Source organism: Kogia breviceps, chromosome 2, assembly GCF_026419965.1.
Source record: "Kogia breviceps isolate mKogBre1 chromosome 2, mKogBre1 haplotype 1, whole genome shotgun sequence".
Classification (NCBI taxonomy): domain Eukaryota; kingdom Metazoa; phylum Chordata; class Mammalia; order Artiodactyla; family Physeteridae; genus Kogia; species Kogia breviceps.
Genome location: NC_081311.1, coordinates 139336745 through 139348753, shown reverse-complemented (window position 1 = coordinate 139348753; position 12009 = coordinate 139336745). Strand labels below are relative to the sequence as shown.

The 12009-nt window shown below is 39.8% G+C and overlaps 1 protein-coding gene across 6 annotated transcripts in view; it reads right to left on the bottom strand.

The window, feature by feature from the left end:
* The window catches only part of KLHL23 (kelch like family member 23), a 37900-nt gene that overhangs the window by 22004 nt on the left and 3887 nt on the right, over positions 1-12009 (bottom strand). For 3 of the 6 annotated variants that reach the window (XR_010839128.1, XM_067026266.1, XM_067026265.1), the window contains exons 3-4: positions 10036-10188; positions 8571-8629 (exon numbers count right to left, since the gene is read on the bottom strand). Coding sequence is in view for 4 of the 6 variants with exons in the window: in XM_067026266.1 (XP_066882367.1) it covers positions 8571-8629; positions 10036-10188 (212 nt within the window). In the remaining 2 variants the exon portion in view is untranslated. The remainder of the gene's footprint in view (positions 1-8570; positions 8630-10035; positions 10189-12009) is intronic. The other 3 variants (XR_010839129.1, XM_067026264.1, XM_067026267.1) reach the window with 1 other exon arrangement.

Sequence of the window (12009 nt, the reverse complement as noted above, 5' to 3'; positions counted from 1 at the left end):
AATTTTTTCCATTTTATCTCCCCCTCCACATCCAAACCTGCTGGCTCTTCAAGGCACCAGGATCTTTGGCAACTTCACCTCCTCTCCCTTCTTCCCAGGGCTGTGACTAGGGTAAGGCAAGTGAGGTGCCCAGAGCACAAAACAGGAGGAGACTCTTCCACTTCTGAGCAACTCCTTCAGTTCTGTGCCTCAAGGGTCTCACTTGCCTAACCCTAGTCCCAGCCCTGTTTCTTCCACGCCCTCAGTTCTAATATCACTCCCAGCCTGTGAGTTCTTTCTCTGGAAGTATCAACCATTAGATTACACTTGAACACTTCTAGCTGCAGACCTGAAGAAAGAGCAGGAGTTGTCAGTGGCACTAATACTATGGCGAATAAATGAAGATTTAGCTTTTGCCATTGCTGAGCTGTTCCATCTGTCTGGAACACCTTCTTTTCCCAGGTCCTTGCACAGCTGCCTTCTCCATATCATTCAGGTCTCATCTTTTTTTTTTTTTTTCAGGTCTCATCTTACTCTCACCTCCTCAGAGGGCCTTCCCAGATCATTCAACCTGAAGGAGCTGGTCAGTCATCTCTACCACATCACCCTATTTTAATTCTCTCTGTAGCTCTTCTCATGATCTGATGTGGTTCCTGTTTACAGTCTCTCTCTTCCTTCTGACAGTGCAGGAACTGTGTCCTGCCCACTACTCCACTCCCAACTGAAGAATGGCAAGTGTCTGGCATCTTGTAAGGACTCAATAAAAGTTTGTTGAATCAATGAATGAATTGTACCTTGTACCCTCTGTGCCCAAATATGGGCTCCCATTACTTCGTGGAAGAAAAGCTTATAAGGCCTTCTTTAGAAAGAAAGAATGTACAATCAGAAATGTGATTTCCCCTTTAAGTAGGGAAGACAAATTCTTATCAGTAAAGTTCTTACTATTTAGGTTTCAAAGCCTAAGGAAAAGTCTGAGAAGACTGGTATTTCTGCTTTGAGTCCCCATACTGTTGTCTCTGGTTTCTGACATCCAAGAAAAAAAGAATTCTCCTACCTCTGAAAACCCATTTATTACCTTTCAGTTATACACATGCAGAATTTTTATAGGATTTAGTTGTTTCTGAGTACTTGTGACACATTGTTTGTTTATATAAATTATGAGTCATTCTGTCAAATGGGTATTGTGAAAATTAATGATGATTCAAAACTTTTATCAGTTGGTAAAAATGATTCAACAACGAGCTTATTAAGCTTTCCTTAACTTATTCAAATCTCACAAAAAATCCTCAATTTGCAACTCTTATGTTAAGAGAAGTATCTCAATCTTTCTACACCAATAAAAATATTTAAAATAAAGTGACTCCTGGGCTCTCTATTCTGTTCCATTGATCTACGTGTCTGTTTTTGTGCCAGTACCATACTGTTTTGATTACAGTAGTTGTGTAGTATAGTCTAAAGTCAGCGATTCCTCCAGCTCTGTTCTTCTTTTTCAAGACTGTTTTGGCTATTCAGGGTCTTCTGTGGTTCCAAACAAATTTTAAAATTATTTTTTCTAGTTCTGTGAAAAATACCCTTGGTACTTTTTAATTAATTAATTATTTAAATTTTTGGCTGTGTTGGGTCTTTGTTGCTGAGCACGGGCTTTCTCTAGTTGTGGTGAGCGGGGGCTACTCTTCGTTGTGGTGCACAGGCTTCGTCTTGTGGTGCTTCTCTTGTTGCAGAGCACAGGCTTTAGGGCACTTCAGTAGTTGCGGCACATGGGCTCAGTAGTTGTGGCTTGCAGGCTCTAGAGTGCAGGCTCAGTAGTTGTGACACACAGGCTTAGCTGCTCCGCAACACGTGGGATCTTCCCTGACCAGGGCTCGAACCCGTGTCTCCTGCATTGGCAGGCAGACTCTTAACCACTGCACCACCAGGGAAGCCCTACCCTTGGTATTTTGATAGGGATTGCACTGAATCTGTAGATTGCATTAGGGTAGTGTGGTCATTTTAACAATATTAATTCTTCCAATCCATGAACACTGTATGTCTTTCCAACTGTTTGTAGCATCTTCACTTTCTTTCATCAGTGTCTTACAGTTTACCGAGCACAGGTCTTTACCTCCTTAGGAAGGTTTAGTCCCAGGTATTTTATTCTTTTTGATGCAATGGTAAATGAGATTATTTCTTTAATTTCTTTCTGATAGTTCATTGTTAGCATATAGAAATCCAACAGATTTCTGTATATTAATGCTGTATCCTCATGATCAATTAATCTATGACAAAGGAGGAAAAATATACAATGGAGAAAAGACAGTCTCTTCAACAAGTGGTGCTGGGAAACCTAGACAGCTACATGGAAAAGAATGAAATTAGAACATTGCCTCACACCATATACAAAAATAAACTCAAAATGGATGAAAGGACACAGGTTCATGTCCCGGTCCAGGAAGATCCCACATGCCGTGGAGCGGCTAGGCCCATGAGCCATGGCCACTGAGCCTGCACATCCGGAGCCTGTGCTCCGCAATGGGAGAGGCCACAACAGTGAGAGGCCCGTGTACCGCAAAAAAAAAAAAAAATGGATTAAAGACCTAAATGTAAGGCCGGATACTATAAAACTCTTAGAGGAAAAGACAGGCAGAACACTCTTTGACATAAACAGCAGCAAGATCTTTTTCGATCCACCACTTAGAGTAATGAGAATAAAACACAAAAATAAACAAATGGGACATAATTAAACTTAAAAGATTTGCACAGCAAAGGAAACCATAAACAAGACTAAAAGACAACCCTCAGAATCGGAGAAGATATTTGCAAATGAAGCAACTGACAAAGGATCAATCTCCAAAATATACAAACAGCTCATGCAGCTCAATATCAAAAAAAACAAACAACCCAATCAAAAAATGGGCAGAAGACCTAAATAGACATTTTTCTAAAGAAGACATATAAATCACCAACAAATACATGAAAAGAGGCTCAAAATCACTAATTATCAGTGAAATGCAAATCAAAACTACAATGAGGTATCACCTCACACTGGTCAGAATGGCCATCATCAAAAAATCTAGAAACAATAAATGCTGGAGAGGGTGTGGAGAAAAGAGAACCCTCATGCACTATTGGTGGGAATGTAAATTGATACAGCCACTATGGAGAACAGTATGGAGGTTCCTTAGAAAACTAAAAATAGAACTACCATATGACCCAGCAATCCCACTACTGGACATATACCCAGAGAAAACCATAATTCAAAAAGACACATGCACCCCAATTGTACATTGCAGCACTAGTTACAATAGCCAGGACATGGAAGCAACCTAAATGTCCATCAACAGAGGAATGGATAAAGAATATATGGTATGTATATACAATGGAATATTAGCCATAAAAAAGAACAAAATAATTCATTTGCAGCAACATGGATGGACCTAGAGATTGTCATACTGAGTGAAGTCTAAGTCAGAGAATGATGAATATTATATGATATTGCTTATATATGGAATCTTAAAAAAGGGTACAAATGAACTTATCTACAAAACAGAAATAGAGTTACAGAGTAAAAAACAAACTTATGGTTACCAGGGGATAAGAGGGGGAGGGATAAATTGGGATATTGGGATTAACATATACACACTACTATGTGTAAAACAGATAACTAATAAGACCTACTATATAGCACAGGGAACTCTACTCAATACTCTGTAATGGCCTATATGGGAAAAGAATCTAAAAAAGAGTGGATATATGTATATGTATAACTGAATCACTTTGCTATACACCTGAAACTAACACAACATTGTAAATCAACTATACTCCAATAAATAAATAATTTTTTAAAAAATGATAAAGCAAAAAAACCCCAGATGAACAGATAAAAAAGATGTGATTATATATATATAATACAAACACACACACACACACACACACACACACACACACACACACACACACACAATGGAATACTACTCAGCCATAAAGAAGAAAGAAATGTTGCCATTTGCAACAACATGGATGGATTTGGAGGGTATTATGCTAAGTGAAATAAGTCAGACAGAGAAAGACAAATACTGCATGGTATCACTTATATGTGGAATCTAAAAAATTAAACAAGCTAGTTAATATAACAAAAAAGAAAAAGACTCACAGATATAGAGAACAAACTAGTGGTTACCAGTGGGGAGAGGGAAGTGGGGAGGGGCAAGATAAGGGTAGGGGATTAAGAAGTACAAACTATTATGTATAAAATGAATAGGCTACAAGGATATATTGTACAACACAGGGAATATAGCCAATACTTTATAATAACTATAGAGTATAAAAAATTTTAACTATAAAAAAATTTAAAAATTATAAATCACTATGTTGTACACCTAAAACTTATATAATATTGTATATAAACTATATCTCAATTTTTTTAAAGTATAAAAATAAATAAAGTGGGCTTCTCTGGTGGCACAGTGGTTAAGAATCCTCCTGCCAATGCAGGGGACACGGGTTCCATCCCTGGTCCAGCAATATACCACATGCTGTGGAGCAACTAAGCCCGCAAGCCACAACTACTGAGCCCGTGTGCCACAACTACTGAGCCCGCATGCCTACAGCCCGTGCTCCACAGAAAGAGACGCCACTGCAACGACAAGCCCGCGCACTGCAATGAAGAGCAGCCCCTGCTCACCGCAACTAGAGAAAGCCTGTATGCAGCAATGAAGAACCAATGCAGCCATAAACAAACAAACAAACAAACAAACAAATAAATAAATTCCTGGTAGTTTTTCCCCTGTTACCCAAATGCAATGTAATGTTCTGTTATAGTTGATGCATATAAACTATATTGTTATAGTTGATGCATATCAACTATATGCATATATATATGCATATAGTTGATGCATATAAAAGGCAGCTATAACTGCCTTTTTTCTTGTTGGTCACTCTATGAAGCTACTGATGCTAAGGGATTGTGTTTTGTTTGTTGAGCTCCTAGCACTGTACATAGCAAGCAGGAAGCACTCAGCAAATATCTGTTGGACAAATAAATGAATGAACAATTTCAAACCAAGTGTGAGGAATAGCACCATCTGTCATGGCTCAAAAGAGTTTACACACAAATATGCACTATAAATACATGGCAGTCCGTATTCAGTGTTACATGAGTGATAGGAACAAAGCCATGCAGGGATTCAGAAACAACCACAGTATTTTCAGATATTCAATATCCATTGAAATACTTTTTTTTACCTAAGATTTTTTTTCTCACTGAAAAGACCTGTAAAGCTTATCTAATCTAACTTCCTTATTTTGCTGGAAAGTAAGACCCAAGAGCTTAAGCTTCTGCCCAAGATTACACAAGTAAATAAACAGCAGAGCCAGGAGAGAACGTTATTCCCACTGGACACAGCTCTCCACGGATTTTCCCTCTCTATCACTTACTGCTTCAACTGGGTTCTTCATGCACTCTTCTTCCTCAGCTCATCCTTTAACTAATGCTGTTTCCCAAGATTCTGCTCACTACTGTGTTGTTGGTCCCAACCTCCCAAGGCATCTCATTCACCTCCACACATAGTCATAATCTCTAAGCAAACAACTCACAGATCTCTGTATTTAGCTGCATTCTTCCTCCTGAGCTGCAGAACCACACTTCCCATCGCTTGCTGGACAGTTCTTCTGAGTTATCTAACTGGTCCTTGACATTTCACTACAAAACTGAGTTCATCATCTCTCCTCTTCTCCCCTCCCACTGGCTGCTACTTCAATGCTCCTAGTCAATCAGCCAGAGAGCCTGGAATGACTGTCAATTCCTTTCTCGTCCTCATTGCCAATGTCCAATCACCCAACGGAGCGATCACTAACCATTCAATCAATGGTGAATCTGTAACACTCCTCGCACCTGCCTGTTTTCTATTCCTACCACTTCAGGCTTTCAGTATTTCTCACCTGGTTTATTACAATAGCTGTAGCAGATCTCCCTGCCCTCTTTCTCCCAGTCTACTCTCAAAGGAGTTCTTTTCTTGAAGCTAGAACTGATCACGCATCATTCTCTTGCTATGAAAACTTTAAGCTCTCTATTTTTAAAATTCTCCAGGCTGCCATTCAAAGACCTCCATGACATGCTCTTCAACTGAACTCTCCCATCCAGTCTCTCATCCTACTCTCTTGCATCTCATTAATATAATTTTACTCCCAGGAACTGGAATGAACCTGGAAATTTCCCTTCAGCCTTCCTTCACTGGCTAACTTTCTGCCAGAATGCTCTTCCTCAAAAACTACCTTCCTAAACTGTAGCTATTCCTTAAGGCCCAAATCATAACAGCCTATGCCTGGAAGCCTTCTAAGATTGTCAGAGTCCCCTTAATTAGACTGAAGCTCTCTCTACCCTCAATTTCAGTAGCACTTATTTGTAAGACTGTCTTGTATTCCTGTTATGTGTATTTACTACTAGATACTGAGTTCCTGGGGCAGTAAAATTAATCATCTTTGTGTCTTACATAATAACTGTCATTAGAATGGTATCTTTCCCAAGGTAAGGTCTCCATTAATGGGATTATAGTCCCCTGTTTTTCAACTATACAAAGCAACCACCCTTAAAAGCATTAAGAAAAAAGATAACATTTAGATTACCTTTTAAAAATAACAGTAGTCATTTCTTTGTGGTCTAAGCTACATATCTGTAAGGTAGACTCAAGACTGACATTTTACATTCTTCAGGAGGTGCTCCTAAAATGCATAAGAGGCATAACTTGCTATAATTCAGAGGATGTAGGTCCAAATGCCTTCCAGGGCCAAGGAGATAACAGACTAGCTGAATGAACCGGGCTAGGGGTAAGAAAAACAGCAGCACGGGCCTCCCAAGTCTATGATGTGATGAGAATGGAAAAGATTGTGGTGAAACGGAGCATATAAGCCTCATCTAAAGGGAACAGCCACTACTTGGCACCAATAATTGCTGCCAGGAAGGAATATGATCCAAGGTTGCCAGATCTTGCAATTTTTCTAAAGGCCAGAAATCATGATTTTTATTTGAAATCTCCTGAATTAAAAATATTGGTAACAAACCAGTTAAAAAATATTTTGAACACTGTGAGAGCCAAATAGAAGATACCACGTAGGGTGCTAATTTGATAACTTCGTTTCTCACGTTATATCAGGAAAATGTCTAATGTGAATCAAAATGCTCCATATGGAATTCTAATATTCATTTGATTGATTTTTTGATTTGCCATGGCTTTACATACTTTGGCTTAAGTCTCACTACCTTTTAAACTCTCTTTCAAGCAGTTAACAAGCTATACCCAATTTAAGTATGTTATGAGACCTTTATTTCTATATTTATTTTAAAATTAATTAATTTACTTGTTTTATTTTTGGCCGCGTTGGGTCTTCATTGCTGTGCACGGGCTTTCTCTAGTTGCAGTGAGTGCGGGCTTCTCTTGTTGCAGAGCACGGGCTCTAAGTGCACGGGCTTCAGTAGTTGTGGCTTGTGGGCTATTGAGCACAGGCTCAGTAATTGTGGCACACGGGCTTAGTTGCTCCGCGGCATGTGGGATCTCCCTGGACCAGGGATCGAACCCGTGTCCCCTGCATTGGCAGGCGGATTCTTAACCACTGCGCCACCAGAGAAGTCCCTCAAGACATCTATTTTTAAAGGAATCTCTTTATGAAATATAAATTAAGTTTGTAATGTAAACAACTGCCCTCTGATTTGTTAATCTGACTTTTCATATATTGGATTTTCTTTGTAAAGATAAGTCAGAGAAGTATCTAACTCATAAGGTTAACATGAGGATCAAATGAAGTAACAGTGTAGTTGCTAAGAGCATGAGTTCCCAGCCAGACTGCCTGGATTTGAATCTCACAACAAGCCCTAGCTAGCTGACCGTGGGCAATATATTCACCCTCTGTGTGCCTCAGTGACCTATAAAATAGTAGCAGTACCTAGCTCACAGGATTGCTGTGAGGTTTCAAAGGATTAATACAGATAAAAGTATTGGAATAGTTAGTGCCTGGTACTTATTGAATAAATGTTAGCTATTACAGGCATACCTTGACGGTATCGCAGGTTGGGTTCCAGAGCACAGTAATAAAGTGAATATCATAGTAAAGCATCACGCAAATTTTTTGGTTTTCCAGGGCATATAAAAGTTATGTTTATACTATACTGTAGTCTATTAAGTGTGCAATAGCATATTTTTATGTCTAAAAAAACAATGACTATTCCTTAATTTCAAAATATTTTATTGCTAAAAAATGCCAATTCAATTACAATAGAACATCAAAGATCACTGATCACAGATTACAATAACAAATGTAATAATAATGAAAAGGTTTGAAACACTGCGAGAATAACCAAAAGGTGACAAGACACAAAGTGAGCAAATGCTGGTGGAAAAATGGCACCAATAGAATTCTCAAGGCAGGGCTGCCACAAACCTTCAATTTGTAAAAAATGCAATATCTGCAAAGTACAATAAAGTGAAGCACAATAAAACAAGGTATGCCTGTACTCAGTATGACAGTTATTATTATTTTCTATTATAATTTCATTAGTTATCACAGAAAGTTGTGGGGAGTCTGGGATAAAACATCTGAACTAGTAGGAGACGAAAGTCTACCTCCAAGATGTCTTCAGAGCCAGCACAGCGTATGGCTGAAGTCCCTCCTTGTGTAAGTCCTGTGGTATATGGAGACACAGCACCAGATTCAGGTGTGCTCCCCCTGAACCATGAGATGACATATATGATGTATGATGGAACTAGCTGCATTGGTCAAAAGTAGGAGAGCCTGTTCCCTTATGGAGAAGCAGATTGCTTATCGGTTACAGCACAGGTCAGTGCAATCAAACTGCCTGACTTTGAATCCTGATCCACAATTTCCAAACTGTGTGACCTTGGCAAAGCTACTTATCCTTTCTAAGCCTTTACAAATATGTAAAACAGGGGTAAACAATACTTACTCACAGAATTGTAGTTAGAATTTAGGGTAATATTACATGCAAAGCACTCAGTCAGTACCTGACCTATGGAAAGTGCTCAAGAAGGTTAGCTATCATTATTATTCTCAGATGGTTCAAGCTCGTGAATTCCAACTATGCTCTCCAGTGACTCACACAGAAGCCGGATGCTATATGGAAAATGATTCAAAGTAGTATGGTGATATGGTGATATGAATCTTTCCTAATGAAAAAAACCTTAATCAGATGGCTTAACCTTAACCAGGTAACTGTAACAGGTTTATCCATGCCCCTGAGCTCTACCCAAAGAGACAAGTCAAAGAACAAAGGACACCACAGAAGGCAGGCCATTCTTTGTGGGTAGACAACTGTTAAGGCCAACACAGGGCCCTGCACATCACAGGAGTAAGTGCTTAACAGCTATTGAAACCCAGAAAGAACATGCTTCTAAAAAAAAAATCATTTCTTGCTGAACTGAATCAACAGGTATCCTTCCCAACTATTTCACAGACTAGTGGTTTTTAACTGTCAATAAAAATTGTGTTTTATATAATGCATGTAGTAAAAGAAAGAAAGCATATAACTAAGGAATAGGAAACACAAAAAAAGAATCTCAGTAAAAAAAATTTATGAAGAAACTAATTCATTTAACCACACAGGCTTAAAATATGTGTCATGTAAAGACATCAGGGAAAGTATCTGTAGATGTCATCTAGTTGGAATAAGATAATTGTGGTTATTGTTAGATGAACATGTGAATATTTTGAGCCTTTAATTATACCCATGTGGGGCTTCCCTGGTGGCGCAGTGGTTGAGAATCCGCCTGCCGATGCAGGAGACACGGGTTCGTGCCCTGGTCCGGGAAGATCCCACATGCCCTGGAGCAACTAAGCCCGTGAGCCATGGCCGCTAGGCCTGCGCGTCTGGAGCCTGTGCTCCGCAATGGGAGAGGCCACAACAGTGAGAGGCCCGCATACCGCAAAAAAAAAAAAAAAAAAAAAAAAAAATTATACCCATGTGTAGCCTACTACAAATTTAGCACTTTCTACTTCCAGCCCATTTTTAGCCATATCTTATGCTGATAAGATGCATCACAACATGTACGATTTGAGACAGTAATTTGTTACCTGGATGTGGACTGGAGGTGATGAGGCTCCATTCATTGATATCTGAATTGTAGCTCTGGACCTTGTCATAGGTGCAGCTTCCTCTGTATCCACAGTGGCCGCCAATGACGTAGATAACTTCATGTAAGACACAGGCAGTAGCATTTCCCACGCCTGTGTGTTAATTAAAATCACATCTTCAGATTGCTCTTTCATTCGGTTTTGCAATGAATATTGGACTAAGATTATTATTGCTTTTATTATTATTGACAGTAGATGCAAGGCATTGTGCTAGATGCTATGAAGGATAGAAGAATAAAAAAAAAAAAAAGGCTCCCTGCACCCTTTTTTAAAAGGGGTGAGACATTTACACAAATAATTAGAACACAGGGTAGAGAACTCCTATGAACCTTCAGAGCAAGGAGACACTGCTTTGACTAAGGGAATCATGGCAGGCAGTGGCAGAATTTGACCTGGGCCTCGGCAGGTAGGCTTTGGTAGGCACAGGTGAGAGGAAGCCATCCTAGGCAGAGGGAAAGGTGAGTGCTTATTGGACAATGTCACGTAGGCGAGTTTGATTCCCAGCACTTGGGCAGGGCAGGTGGCACACCTGGGGCTGTCGTGTGGGAATTAAAGCTGACGTGGTAAACTGAAGCCACACGACAAAGGATCCTGATGCCCAACTAAGAAACATGGACTTAATTTATCAGGACTTTTAAGGTTTTTAAACAGAGGAAGGGAGGGATTACAGGAGTAGTAGGGCAAGAGTCAGAAAGAGCTAGGTATTGGCCCAGATGCGAAGTACTTAGGGCCTGATTTTAGACTAGGCCTTGAGTCGGAGGGAAGGATACCAAGGTAAGAGACACTGGCAGAACAGATGGGCCTTGATGACTGCGTCCAAGACAAACAAGACTCATTCTGAGGTCCTGAGATCGGAAAGCTGGGAAACACTGATGCCACAGAAAATATAAGGAAGAAATGGATTCAGCAGGGGAAGAAGACATGAGAAAGAAAGATGAGAAGGCTCGTTTTAGTTGAAAATGTCAGTTTAAGTCTTTCAACCAACTTTTTACTTAGCCTATTAGATGGGCCGGTGCAGTTCAATCTCCCTGTGCATTTCTACTCCAAAACAAAAGTGAGTTTATAAGCAGGGCAGTTATGATGAGGGGAAAAAAAGTTAGGACTTTCTAAACAGCTGAGTGTTTATTCTTCTCTGTATACCGTTAAACTAAAAAAGGAAATGAATTTGAAATTTGACTCTGCCCAATTTAGGTGCTCATTACCAGGGAAAGCTGCTAGTTCACTTTATGCTTACAAAATAAAACAGACTGGGAACATAGTGTTATCCTTTCTAGAGACAAATGGGAAACTTAAAGCTCAGCATGAGTCCACCCATCAGAACCAGTACTAGCAAAAAGTGCACATAACTGACAAAAGTGTTACCCTTCCCTGGGACGGTCAGATATAATCAGGAATCAAAACTTAAGTTAAAAGTATAAAACTCTGGAATTTCAGACCCAGCTGGGGGGTAGGGGAAGACTTCAGCATATGACAGTCTTCCATTCCACTCAAGGCTAAGGCAAGAACACGTGTGGCCTTCTTTACAGTGGATACACCATTGCAGCATTTTCTTTTCAGGAAGCACTGTTTCACCCATGATTTAACAACATTTCAGTAAAGTAATACATTTCAGTCCTCAAAGAAATATACTCTAAACTGCAGAACCACTGAAATTGTGATCTTATCATTAAGAAACAGAGGCAGAAATATATCCAGGCTTACAACAGCTGCTAAAATATCTGAACTTTCCTTGTTTCTTTTGTAGGAAAGGAGTCAGGACATTAAGAGCCACCCTGGGGAGAGGACTGGGGGAATTAGTAAATTGGGGGGTCAAGCTCAGGCAGAGTCAAAAACCAGAGCAGCTATCGCAGCAGGCATTAAGCCACCTTCTCCCATCCTGCCAACTACTTCGCAACCTTCGGACGTGCAGGAGGG